Source organism: Brassica oleracea, chromosome C2, assembly GCF_000695525.1.
Source record: "Brassica oleracea var. oleracea cultivar TO1000 chromosome C2, BOL, whole genome shotgun sequence".
NCBI classification, from domain to species: Eukaryota; Viridiplantae; Streptophyta; class Magnoliopsida; order Brassicales; family Brassicaceae; genus Brassica; species Brassica oleracea.
Genome location: NC_027749.1, coordinates 12,871,505 through 12,885,868, shown reverse-complemented (window position 1 = coordinate 12,885,868; position 14,364 = coordinate 12,871,505). Strand labels below are relative to the sequence as shown.

At 37.6% G+C, this 14,364-nt stretch overlaps 1 protein-coding gene and 1 pseudogene across 1 annotated transcript in view; both read right to left on the bottom strand.

Moving 5' to 3' along the window:
• Positions 1 to 2,181: 2,181 nt before the first annotated feature.
• On the bottom strand, positions 2,182 to 4,879 carry LOC106325525 (annotated as a pseudogene).
• A 5,484-nt stretch (positions 4,880 to 10,363) lies between these two features.
• LOC106326048 (putative cell division cycle ATPase) overlaps positions 10,364 to 14,364 on the bottom strand; it is a 9,345-nt gene continuing 5,344 nt past the window's right edge. The window contains 9 exon segments of the mRNA XM_013764089.1: positions 10,364 to 10,492; positions 10,573 to 10,701; positions 10,781 to 10,849; positions 10,935 to 11,070; positions 11,151 to 11,786; positions 11,864 to 12,357; positions 12,431 to 12,495; positions 12,604 to 12,692; positions 13,132 to 13,140. Coding sequence (XP_013619543.1) covers positions 10,379 to 10,492; positions 10,573 to 10,701; positions 10,781 to 10,849; positions 10,935 to 11,070; positions 11,151 to 11,786; positions 11,864 to 12,357; positions 12,431 to 12,495; positions 12,604 to 12,692; positions 13,132 to 13,140 — 1,741 coding nt within the window. The 3' untranslated portion in view covers positions 10,364 to 10,378.

The following is a 14,364-nucleotide window of genomic DNA, read 5'->3' as shown; positions in this document are numbered from 1 at the left end:
CTTTAACACAACAACATGGAGCAAATTAAATAACTAGCGACAATAACAGTTAATTATCTCTGTTACAGCTATTTTCTGTTACGTTAACTAAATATAATACTTAACAGTGGCGCTCATTCATTAACTTCACCTAACACAATATTTAGTGGTAACTATATACGATAAGCGCTACGTCATTTAGTAACTATGACATTCTAATGGTATCGACTAATCTAACATAAAGACCAACATCAGAAGTAGTTAACCAATTTAAACATTGATGCTGGTAAGATCTTTATTTACATTTACAAAAAAAATATTAGTCGTTATTATACAGTTACTACCCTTAACTTATTCATCCAGGGTTTTAACTTGTGTTGGGTTTATGCAATATCGAGCTACTGCTAGAGGTGGGGTTGGTTTAGAAACATCTGGCTCGTCTTCTTCGTCAACTTGAAAATCGTTGCAATCAGACTCTGACTTGGAGTCTTGACTTAATCAACACAACCGGTTCAACCTGTGGAACAACCTCTTTAATCTGAGGAACTTCCACCGTAAACACAAGCTGAGTCGCATCCACAAATTCGGGCAACGCAACGCTAGTTTGAGAAAGTAGAATCTCGTCTTTCTTCTTGATCCCGATAACTAGCATTTCGAACGAGACCCTACCCCATGGACATGCCAGAAATTCTTCCAAATCTTGGATTATTTCAACATGCTCTTAGATGATACAGGGTAAAGAGACATGAAAGGTTGTGATTCTCTAGCTTCTCTGTATCAGAGAGAAAAATTAGAAAAAAAAATATAGAGATTGTTGAGTTTATGAAGAAAGAGACATGAAAGGTCGTGACTTTTAACACAATTGATAAACTACCAATAAATGTAATTGTTGCCTATTTATGTACCTCTGGCGTCATTATTGACTAATAGTGAAATCCAATGCATGGTGTGTAGTATAGAGTCTTAGGTTTTAGTCTCTGACAGAAAATCTAAAAGTACAAGATATAGGGGATGAAGTTGTGTAGGGGTGTTTTTGTATTAAAAAAAGTTTAACAGTGTCAGGGGCATTCTCCTAATTTTCACAATTTCTGTGTGTATAGAGCCTAAATACTCTTTTTTCCAATTTCTAGGTGTCAGGAATCACATAATGATCCATCACTATACAAAGGCAATAACCCGACCCTTCACTAATCTGAAACTCTGCTGTTTCTGGAACAAGATTCTCTGTTTTGCATCATTTTCAACATTTTAAATTAATTTTCAAAAATAAAGATCATATAATCATGTATCCGGTGTTAAAAAACAAATTTTCAAAAGAAACTTAAGATGTGATTGTATAGCATTTCTAGGGAAAAAAATAATGGTGAAAAGTTAATTATTCCGGTTTACTCTTAAAAGTTATCAATCAGGTGGAATTTAATTTTCTTTCATTTACTTTTATTACTGTTTCAAGACATTTGTTCTTTAGTTAAGCTCCATTGCTACCGTGTTCTTTGGAAAGGCGGTGAGTAATTATTGGATCATCAGTCTCAGCTCTAGTTCCATTGTCTCTCTCTATATTACTTGTCTAGTGTCACAAATCTATTGTTTGTCTTGGTTAGTATCATATCTCCCTCTTTTAAGCTATTGTCTCCAAAGATTTCTTCATGTTCCACCGGCTTATGTATTCTACTTTCTTTTCGGAGATTTTTTCATGTTTTCCGCCGGCTTACATATTCTACCTTATATTTTTTTAATAAATGAAATGAATTTTCGAGTTAAGAAACTGGAAGTTACTCTAAATATAATGAGAGTAACAATATTTTTTGTTTTTCTTTTCTTTTCAATTACTTTTTTATTCTCTTTCTTCTTTCCATTCATTTTGTATTATTCCAGTTTTAAACATTTTTATTTTTTCTGTGTTACGCTACAACCATCCAGTTTACTCTAGGAGTGTGATTAGGAAACTACAGCGCAACCAGGAGTAAATAAAATGGATGAACTTAGAGTAAAAAAAATTAATAAATAGAGTAAACCGGTGAAATGAAAAATATATAAAGAAAGTGGAACAGAAAATGGGGAAGAGAGTGCACGTAATCTTTTACTTCCGTTAAAACAAGTGGTAAATATTTTAACCTAAATATATCTGCTGCATTTCGCCTAATCGGTAAAATAAAGTAGAATACATAAGTAAATTTACTTCAAAATATTTACTCCAAAAGTGTCAATCAATCAAACTCTAAATTCTTGCGCTCTAATTTTCTTTTGTTTTTTTTTTTTGTTTTTTTTTAAATTACTTATATTAAAATCGTCCTGTAAACCGGGCAATCAGTTCAGGTTACAAGTTCGATCAGAACAAAAGCTCCTAAATCAATGTACAACCAAGCTTCGTCCGCCCACTAAACCCGACACATTCCGCTAAATTGATTTTAAAATCCTTAGGAATCTAAAGCTGTTCTCCCCTTCGACGTTGACCACAGGAACGTGAGGTTCACCTCGTTGCCTCAGATGCCGGAAATTTCCGTGACGTCTCCTGGATAGCTAGCTCTCAATGAACTTTTCCAGATATTATAACCGTCACCGTCATTACACACAGACACAGAAGAAGAAGAGGGATAGAACACATACCATTGAAAATTGCTCCAAGTCCCTCTATACAATCTTCAAAAGCGCCTCGACCGGCCAATGACTTAGAGACACGATGACCTCCAAACCAAGATCGGTAAGCAAGAAGACGGGAACAAGTTGACCGCTGCACGAGAACCTGAACTGCTCGAGGACCTGCAAGAAGCATTAGTGCTACCGAACACTATCATGAGCAACCAAGGGGAAGCCACAGTACTGGAATGTGCGCAACACCGGATGGAGCCACCGACGATACCAAGAAGACCCGCAGACCACACGGAGCCTTGAGCATCATCGCCAAACGCCGTCTTAGAAAACCTAAGAACGGTAAGCTTACAATGTCACAGATTGCGACCGGTGACAACGGAGCAATCGAACCAAAAAGCACACGAGCAAAAACCAAAGAAACCCGTCGACAAAGCTTCAAAAATCGATTCTGAATCACGATCCGGAAAGAGAACAAGCCGAAAAGGAGGGAGGTCACAGCGACGTCTCGGAGTGACCATAGACGACCGACACCAACACCACACCTCTAGAACTACCACGAGCCACCATCTTAAGAAGAGGTACACACCACCGCCTTCGGTTAAGCTCGCAACCAAGCTAGAGAGAGCTCTGATACCCCAATGGCGAAGACAAAACAGAGCTCACCCTTACCAAGACACCGAGGAAAGGGCAATCGAACAGCAGCCTTCGCCGCAACAATACAGACCGAAAGACCTCGGATCTAGGAAACCGGAGATCAGATCTGAACAGAGGCCCGACTCACGCCTCCACGCGCAGCCAAACTCTAGAAGCGGCTTAAGGGACCGCCTCCAAAACCCTAAACGCCGACTCCTCCGACAGTGCCGCCAGAACCCATCGCGCCGTAGATCCATGACTTAAGGACTCACACCAGACACAGAGCTTCTCTCGAGCGAAGGTGCCTCCAGGAAAGCTTCAAACACAGTGAAACAAGCAAGGCGATAGAGAGGACGAAAGCAGCGGAGGAGTAAAAGGAAAAACGAGGAGAGAGAAGAGGAGAGGAGCCTCCGGCGTCGGGACTAACGTGAGCGCCGGACGAAGGCCGGAGCCCCCGAGCGGAATCAAAATCTGATGGCGGCTGCTAGGATTAGAGAAGATTGGGGGAGAGACCCTTGAGAGAAAACTTTCTCTCTCTCTCTCGTTCGATAAACGTAAAATCCACATAGAGAAACCCATTAAAGACTAATCGCTAATTTTTTTTTTCCAAAGAAAAACTAATCGCTAATCTTCTCCCTCTGTTCTTTGATAGAAGTCAGGCTATCGATAGATTTCTCTTGAGAGGAAGATTCACTAGTAGATCCTGATAACATAGAAGATTCTGAAAACAAAGAGAAACCCATTAAGACTCACGAAAACCTCAAATCAAATCGATGAAAACACAGAGGAAAGCTCTGTTTTGTGCGCACCTCTTGACCCGTGAAACGATTTCTTGCAATGGAGAATAGCACTTGGAATCCCATCTTGTTGAAACTGTAAAGACTCATCGAGTCTCTTCCCCGGAGACATCGCTCCGACAGCCGCAGACGAGGACCGACTCTTCCCAAGCTGTCTCTTCACGCTGCGAATCCCTGATGGGATATTACTCCTCTGTTTTTCTCTAGACGCCGGTGAAGACAAAGGAGATGTAGTTACACTGTTAACGCTCGGTTTCTTCGTTGTTTTGTTGTATAAAGGCTTTATGAGATCAAAGAATCTCTTCGAGGAAGAAGTAGAGGAAACAGAGTCGTTGTAGAACATCGTGTCGGTTTTCACCTGTTGTCTGAAACTTGTTATCTCGTCTTCGATTCTGAACCTTACGTTGAGGCTCCTGTCGTTGTTTTCTTTCTTCTCCGTGGTCGTCGTTGACTTCTTGAATGAGAAAGCACCAAACTTTTGACCGGACTTTAGTGAAGTGATCGGAGATTGAGGTTTTGAAGTGGTTTCGACAAAAGGGAGGACTTTGCTCTTTGAGACAGAGAACGTTGTCTGTTTGTCTTCTCTCTCTTCATGGGTTTTGTTTTTCTTTGAAGAGAAATCGGAGGGAGAGATCTCGAGCTCGAAGAAGGAATCATATTCTTCGTGGAGATCAAGTTCTGGATCTCACGGCGGGGTTTATTTCCGTTGGCGTTTGTTAGCCAAAGTTTCATAAAGCTAAGAGCTTCCATTTAGAGAGAGAACGAGAGACTGGAGGGTGAGAGAGAGTGGTAGCTTGGCTTTGTCAACGTGAATGGGCAAGTAAGGAGAAAGAGGAGGTGAGCTTTTCGAAATGGGTTTAATCTTTTAATTTTATTTTCTTTTTGGTAAAGGGACAAAAAGATCAATGAAAATAGCATTTTTTATTTGGGCTTTCTTGTACTTTTTATTACCGCTCCTTTCTCTCTTTTTTTTTTTTTTTGAACTACCGCTCCTTTCTCTTCTTCTTTTTTTCATTTTTTACTTTTACTTTATTTTTGTTTTTGATGCACATATGCTAAACTTTTGTTCCATATATTGTCCGATACTCTTATTGCCTTCGTTTATTTATCATAACACACATTTGGTAGTAGCCTTGTATGCTAAAGTGCTTTATTTTGCTGTTGAATTAGTGAATAAAAAATTTACATCTCAAAAATGAAAAATGAATCAAATAGGAAGAGCGTAGAAAAATACTTGGTTAACCACAATAACATGGCTGTTGTCCAAAGAAAAAAAAAACAACAATAATATGGACAAAAGTGAATTGATATCTCTTTTGGGAAATTGCCAAAAATACCATTGTCATTATACCACTTTTCAAATTTACACTAACCAATTTTACCACTAAAATTTTAATAGAAAAATAACTATTATGTCCTTAATTAATTAAACCTACAATTATATCTAAACCAACTATATCTTCTTCCTGGATGTGAGAATCCGGCGAGCTCCGGCAAAGACGACGATCGGATATGTGAGACGTCGGCGATTGATTTTGTGATGAAAGCGAGGACACTGGTATGAGCCAAGTGAGGCATCTGCGCCACGATTGCGATAGAGTGGTTCGAAGAGAAAAATGAATTGGATCTGGCCGGACAGATATTTGATGAAGGTGACGATTTCTCCGACGAAACTGACAAACTCTACAAGCTCAGACGAACAAGACATCTCTGTAACGAACACGCGTAAGAAACACTAACGAAGGTGATTTGATAATAGATGGTGATTTTCGTCTTTTTTTTTTATTTTAGCTTGATTTCTCAAAATTGATCAGTTTCTGGGAAAGGAGACGAAGTTTTTTTCATGAAGTTTTGAAATCTCAAATTTATAAAACCTTATAAATTTATCGGTGAAAAACATAGTGCTTATATATTATGGTTTTTGATATATTTTGTTGATCTTTTCTACTTTGAGTATTTTTATGTTGAATATACTTTTTTTCTTCTCTGATCCATATATTCTTATAATCAGGTTATGATTATCGACATATGTTCTGTATGTGGAGAATGGAACCTAATACATGGAAGTCATTCATAATTGATGATACACGAAAATCTCTTCTTGGTATCATTTGTGAAGATATCTGCTACAAAAATTTGATTGAGGTTGTTTTAGAAGAAGTAACATCATCTTTTAACAAACTTCAAGAGAATGAATGATTTCTTCATCTATGTGTAACCATTAAGGTAATCATACGGAACTCTTTGCTAACATTTTTTTTATAAAGGCTTATTAATTAATTTTACCATACTTATTAGCTTCATGTTTTTATGTTGTAGAGAGGAACATATACATTTCCTCTTATTGAATCAAGCAAGGTAGTAACTAGTACTCATGATTTGCTTGCTGAAAGTAGTAATGCCCTTGAGATGTTTATAAGACCTTATAAAATAATTGTGTATATGGAGGATCATTACTGCAAGTATTTTGTAACTGTAACAAGGATACATATATGTTTGACGTCAAAAGTTTCAACATTAATTGTTCTCAATGGATGGTATTATGTGATTGGTAGCCCTCATGAAGCTGAACGTGTCTAGATAGAGATGGAAAATATAGAAGTTAAGCATGGTGTAGTGTCTTATTCTAGCCTGATATCTTGCTATTCAAAAGAAGGTAACTTGAATAAGGTGCTTTAACTTCTCTACCGGATGAAAAAGAAGTGTATAGAGCCAGATAGAAAAGCGTACAATGTGGTGGTTCACACTCTTGCCAAAGATAGGTTTGTCTCTCACTTTGAGGTGATGAATTTGATTAAGGCAATGGAAGAGTAGGAAGGGATGAAACCACACATTTTAGCTTACAGCTCTCTCATCAAACCCCCATGCATGGATAAAAGAACAAAAGAGGCAAAGAACAGAGTTTTCCCAATGATACACACATACCATGCCTTTATGCGGATTCTAAGAACAAGAGAAGATATTGATAGATAAGTTTTATAGGTGAAGCGATATGGATAATGTACCTTATTTTCTTTTTGGATAACAGAGGGATGAAAATGACAATTCTAAATTAACCTTATTTGCTTTTTGGATAACAGAGGGATAAAAATCCTAAAATTATTTGAACCCAGATTTATAAAGGGTTATAATTTTTCGTAAACTCAATATTCACCATCGAAACTCTTTCTCATAGATCAACATGTTCTAAGCCAACCTTTGTTGATTTTTTTTAATAACAGAAAGAACAAATTGTTTTATAAGCCTTTCTAAATGGTTATAGATTCTTATGAATAATTTAGGGACATTATAGAGGCATGAAGAAATTTATTACATACCCTTTATAAAAGGTTTATAAACTCTTCATAAATGATTAATAAGCCATTATAAATGGTTTCTAAACTTTATAAAAACTTTTATGAACTTTATAAATGTTTTATAAACCCTTATAAATTATTTACATACCTTTATAAACCTTATAAATTATTTTACAAACCTTATAAATTGTCTTATAAGCGTTTCTAAATGGTTATAGACTCTTATAAATGATTTTAAGACCTTCTAACTGATTTCTTTTATAAACATTTATAAACATTTATAAACGGTTTATAGACTTTATAAACTTCTTTATAAGCCTTTATAAATAGTTTATATACTCTTACAAATAATTTATCTGTTTTTTTATCAACTTTACAAAAGGTTTATAAACTCTTATTAACTCTTATTGATTATTTACATATTCTTGTAAACCCTTATAAATTATGTTACAAACTCTTATAAATTGTTTTATAAGCCTTTCTAAATGGTTATAGATTATTATGAATGATTTAGGGACTTTATAATTGATTCATAAACCTGTATAAACCTTATAAATTGTTTATTAACTTTAATGTTTTCATAAACATTTATAAATAGTTTATTAACTTTAACGTTTTCATAAACATTTATAAATTGTTTATAGACTTTAAAATTTCTTTTATAAGTCTTTATAAATTGTTTATAAAATTATCTAGAACCTAATCAGACAACATTCACCCTTTAGTTGCAACATAGACTAGAAGAATACAAATTGTGTAGAGATACTGACTCCGAAAAAAAAAATTAGAGGGCAGGTTGTGTAACAGCCCGATCCCCCGGCTAATATGTCCACAGAGACGCCAGCAAGCTCCTGTGTGGAATAGAAACTTCTCAAAGACCCATATGTCACGTACAAGCACCTGCAGAAGCAACAAATTTGTAACTCACTTGCAGTTCTTAAAAAAAAACTCAATTCTATGAGAAAAACTATGCTCTGCCTTTCAATGTCGAAAGACTAGATTATACTTGGGAGTTTAAAAAATGATTACTATTGAAAGAAACGCAGACATGTTGACTCTTGGCATTAGAAACAACATTTCTCAAAACATATAAGTAATAAAGGTAAGTATAATGCCAAACTTACTTTCGCCACCATGAGATTTTCTCATGAAGTGCATAAGGTTCGTAAACAAATCCATGGCTTACCGGCAACACTCTAACAGCACCCTGCACTTATAAATAGTTGATGTGAGACATCAAATCATACGAAATAACTGACATATGAGACAAAAATGCAAGAAAGAGCAACAGAAACTGAGTTACTTAACACACCGTTTTATGCAGCTGAGGTGGAGCCTTCACTTGCGTTGTAGCATACCTTTTATCACTGCTAAAGGGACATACTCTGCAATCTAAGACAAAAGAAAAAACTAAAAAAAATGTCAATGGTTGGTCAATAACACTTAAGAAAAAAAACCAGAGCCAATGATGAATTTGGTGATTACTATTGTAGATGAAAGCAAATGTGTGAGGGCAGGGTTGTGGCTCTCATATAAGCTTGAACATACCCTTCTTTCATGAGTGTCAGAAACTGAACATGTCAATTACATTACTAAATAACTTAGATTTATACAGGGTTATAAATATTCAAAAACTCAATGTTCACTATCGGAAATCTTTCTCTTAGATCCGACTATTAATAGATAACTCTTTCTCTTAGATCGAAACAACAAAATCCGAGAAAATTACTTACAAGTTGTGATTCTTGCTGAGGATTCAACATTTTGAGGTTTTGATTCTCGATCTCGTATGCTTCGCGAATCTGGACGGAGACGTCGACGGCGGATCTGGACGGAGACGTCGACGGCGGATCTGGACGGAGACGTCGGTCTGGACAGAGACGGTGGATCTGGACGACGGCGCGAAAAGAGAGAGAGAGAGAGAGAGAGAGAGAGAGAGAGAGAGAGAGAGAGAGAGATGAGTTGAAGATAAGTTAAGGGCAGTATTATCTTTTACACATTAATAAATGTGGTATTTTTGAAAATGTCATTTTATTGATGGTAAAGTTGAATAGTGGTATAAAAAAAAGTGCATAAGTAAAATTTCCCCATCTTTTGTCGCCTTTTTCATGCACTCTTAATAACTTCTTTATTTTACAATTTACTTTGAAAATCCCTGAACCTCTTTTTGGTCGGGTTACTTTCGAGTTTTGTTACGAGTCATCAACGTTTTGGTATTATTATGGAGGGTGATTGGTTGTGGCTGTAAATACTCTAGAAAGCTAAAATTTAGTTTAAAGTCATACATGTCAACCAATCATGCTTTTCTTTCTTTTAAAATGTTACAGCAAAAATATTTCTGAAAAATAAAAAAAGTGTTGTAGAAAGTTTTATTTCTAGAGCAAAAAAATAGTGCCTTATAAACTTACAGCAAAAATAATTATAACAAATAAATCTAGAGCTATTATTCTAAAGCCAAAAAATAAAAGCCACATCACTTACCAATCACACCCTATGGTCTCCAATATTTTTACATGGAAAGATTTGAGTTTCAATCTACCATAATCTCTCGCTAGGAATTGCTGTTCGTCCATATTATTGTCGGAGTTAAAAGTTCTTTCAATTTAGATTGGGACTTTTAAGTGGTTTGTGGATTTTGTTTGTTATATTGTATTGTTGTTTGTATCTTTATTTACTAATTAATGATTATTTTCTATATCCAAATTAAATTGTTTATAGACGAATAGTTAATTAATGACTATTTTTAGAATATTTAAAAATATATAAAAATAAATTGTTTAATTTATATTGAGATTATTAGTTTAAAATAATTAAGAGAATATCAAAAAAATCTTAAACATGTGAAACTGATGGTCCATACTTTTTTTTATTTAACATGTTTAATCTTTTCTACACCAAATAATTAATATCAAAATTCATTTTCCGACATGGTTATTATAGTAATTTAACTGATAAATCTTTTATTCAAGTTGTAAATAGTCTAACAAGTAAAATAATAATTCATTCTAGATTTGCTAAAGCCCAAACGGATCTTGTGCACCAAGAAATATGCATTCACAATTTTAGGGTTTTGCATTTTGTTCAGAGGAAATAAGTGAGCTGTTCCTTTTTCCTTGAGCCTCCTTCTCCATACAAATCATTCCATTGCTTCAGCTCATCCATTCCAGATCCTTCTGATGCAAAACTCGCAGATACCTGCAAAACACACAACATATCTTAGTTAGGGTTTCTTGTTTCCTTGTCCTTTCTTGTTAAATTGAGACAAGAAGTTAGACCTGGTTTTTAGCTTTTCTCATGTCTTCCATGTTCAAAGGTCTCAAAGTAATATCTCTCTCCTCAGAAGCTTCTTCTACTTCTTTTGGTTCTTCCTTGCCTTTTCCTGCTTCTTCTCTTTTCTTCCTCTCCTGAAACCACAAAAAAATCAGAATGTGCTGAGAATTCGATCGGTATAGAGTGCAGGAGAGGGTCTTTTACTCCTTTTACCTTATCTTTCAATCTCTCTTGCTGAATCAGTTCTCTAACCGGTCTATACGCAGCTGTGATGCACATGTTCTGTTTCACAAATGTTAAACAACCAATCAGTTTCTAAAATCCAAGGATTTGACACAAGATTTTTGAGGTTAAAGAATATATAAACCTTGAGATCACTTCCAGTGTAGCCTTCTGTCTTCTGTCCAATCTCATGAAAATCAAGATCATCTGTTTTCTCGTTAGACAACAAAGTTCTCAAGATCATCTCTCTGCTCTCAATGGAAGGAAGTCCCACCATTATTCTGTAATTTCCAAAACACAATTAGTAATTAAGAATTATTTAGAGCTTTTGCATTTTAACCAAATGTTGCTATAGTAGTACCTGCGCTCAAACCTCCTAATGATAGCTTCGTCAAGATCAAAGGGTCTGTTTGTGGCTGCAAGAACCATAACCCCTTCACCTGGTTCAGTCATTAGACCATCCCAATGCAACATAAACTCATTCTTGATCTTCCTAGTGGATTCAGTCTCTCCAACACTCTTCCTTTGTCCCAACCTACTATCAACTTCGTCCACAAATATAATCGTTGGAGATACTTTAGCTGCTAAAGTAAACAAAGCTCTCACGTTCTTCTCGTCTTCTCCATAATATTTTGAAGTGATTGTAGACATGGATACATTGATGAAACTAGCTCCTGCTTCATTTGCAATCGCCTTTGCAAGCATTGTTTTGCCAGTACCAGGCGGTCCGAATAGTAGGATTCCTCTGCATGGCTTGAGAAGATTGCCTTTGAAGAGATCAGGTCTTCTAAGTGGAAGTATTACAAGTTCTTGAAGCAAATCTTTTGTTTCGTCTAAAGAACCAATATCTGCAAATTTGACACCAATCTCATTTGCTGGTATAACCTCTGATCTTATACGCTCCTCGAACTCATTATCAGGAACAGCTTCAGGTGCTTTTAGAGGCAATGCATTGTCATTCTTGTTTTCTTGGAATATACTCAGTCCATGAGACAAGCTGTTGTGTAAGATCATGTAATCAGTTTAATCATCTGACAAACCTGTTAAATAAATAAAACTTATTTGGGTACTTACCTTTTGGAAGATATAACAAGCTTCCCGTTTCTGTACTCCGGTTCTTTGGTGTGTATCAAATGATAAGTGATTGCAGAAATCACAACCTCCTCAATGCGGTTGCTCAAACACATTGTATCCGCGAGACATATCGAAGCCAAGTCATCGCATTGGATATCATTAGCTGCAAGAACCTCGGCGATGTGGTTCTTGTTGTCTTGAATCTTAATCATCTTCATGTCTTCTTCTAACCGAGTTTTCAAGGTCATGAGCTGAGATTCATCCTCTGGTGGTCTGATTCCGATGTTGTAAGGAAAGAGAGCGGATGTTCCTTCGGTTACTTCTTGGCAATCATCTTTGGATTCTAATACTCTTGAGCCAAGAATCAAGACAGGACCAGCGAGCTTGTTCAACAGATTCTGGAACAACTTGTAGAATCTTTCTGACTCAAGAAGCTTCTCAACGTCCTTGAAGTATATTATTAGTGGATTTTTGTCTGATACAGAGACCAACACCTGCAGAGAAAGACAACAACTATGAGAAAAACCATTGAAAAAAATTAGAAAAGTTTGTCTTTTTTTTTTTTACCTTGTAAAGTGATTGCATGAAAAGTTTCTCGTCGAAGCATAGATTTGTGCTGCCTTTGCTGGAAGCTAGAAGACCTTAAAAAGGGCATATATGAAGCAAAATAGACGTACGAATCTGAAGCTGAATACAATGTATCAAGAAGATATAATAATAGTCAGTTTTTATTTTCAAACCTGAAACAGAACTCGAAGAGTAGGAAGATATGCTACTGTCACTATCAGAAGCAGCAGATGCATTTCTCTTGTGTTTTGGAGGAAGATTTTTTTGGGGTCAGATTTCGTCGTGCATCGATGTCCGAAAGTCCTCAGAAAAACCGAATCTCGGTCAAAATTTCAAAAGCCGAGAAAACAAATACACGAAACGGATCGCCCGGCGAGCTCGACCATGACACGAGCCAGCTCGCCCGGCAAGCACGACTGTGTTGCCGGTCGACTCGCCGGCGAGCTCGGCTGCGACATGAGCCAGCTCGCCCGGCGAGCACGGCCGTGTTGCCGGTCGACTTGCCGGCGAGCTCGGCCGTGACACGAGCCAGCTCGCCCGGCGAGCGCAGCCAATTCTCCGTGGACCATTCCGAACCCGGTCCCATCCCATAACCATGCATCTTCGTCCGAAGTTTCCGTAACTCAGTCTTCGGATCTGTGGATACGACACCAATGTTCTGTCTAAAAAACATCGTCGAAAGTCTTCGGGAAGTTGGGAAGGTTATGTCTCTCGAACGGTTTCCTATTGATTACAGTTAACTTAACACCAACTGCCTCGGCTATGCGAAGAAACAGGGTTCCGTTGGAAGAACCATGCCTATACCAACGGCTACTTCGCGAGTAAAATCGTAAAAACGCCTAAGCCTCGATACGGCCCAAAGAGGGTCCGAATTGCGGACAACGGCCCATCTATGGTCCCAAAAGACTTGAACCCAAAGACTGGTAACCCAAAGACTGGTATGACGGTTTATCTCATCCATGGGAAGAGATAAATGTCAAATTTCCGAAGATAATCACAAAGAAGAAGGAAATATGAAAAAGCCCGATTCGCGACAAATCCGGCCCAAGAAGAAGTAAACCGACCTAAGGAGGAGTATATAAGGAAGACCTAGCACGAGAAGAGCAGAAGAGAGCAACTTAGCACTTAGAATAATTTAGGCATCTTTTTCCGTTTTTACTAATCGAGCTGCGACTCAACTAGTTTAGATTTAGGTCGCTAGACTAGCGAATGTACCGACAGCTCTTGTAGCCTAGGTCTTTACTTGTTGTTCACGCTCAAACGCGAATTCGGAAATAAGATCCTCTTATTCTCTTTTTCTGCTTATTTTCATTTTATTCTTTCATAATGATCGTGTCGTGTGTGGCCCAGCAGATAACTGGGACCTTCAGGGAAGGCAAGGTTAACTTGGCTTTCCTCCGATTAACAAAACTCGACGGTGTGAATTTCGGTTCCCACAGTTTGGCGCTAGAAGGAGGGGCGATACTGATCTATCTCTCTCGCAACCACACACACTCAGTCCGATATGACGAGCAACGCTGACAAAGACCCGCAAACGCACGACGGGACTCTCGTCGATGCCAACGCTGATAAAACTCCAGCTGGAAACGTATCAACGGTCACTGCCGACACCGCGATACTAGACCAGATGAAGAAAATGTTCGCCTCCGCTCAGAAAAAGTCAGACGAACAAGGAAAACTCGTGGCCTCTCTCGCAAAACAGGTGGAAACTTTAACGGCGAAGGCCAGGAGCAAAGCCCCGCGCGGACAAGGCTTCCTTAGGCCAAAACCCTGATGAAACGCTCCAGCCAGGTGCACAACCAACTGCGGAGAACCTTCCACCTCCTACCGGGAGCAACGAAGGAGAAGAAATCGAGCGCATCGACCTGGATATAAGCGACCAGTCCGATCACTCGGACGACGATGCTGACATCCACCCAAGAAGAACGCGAAGC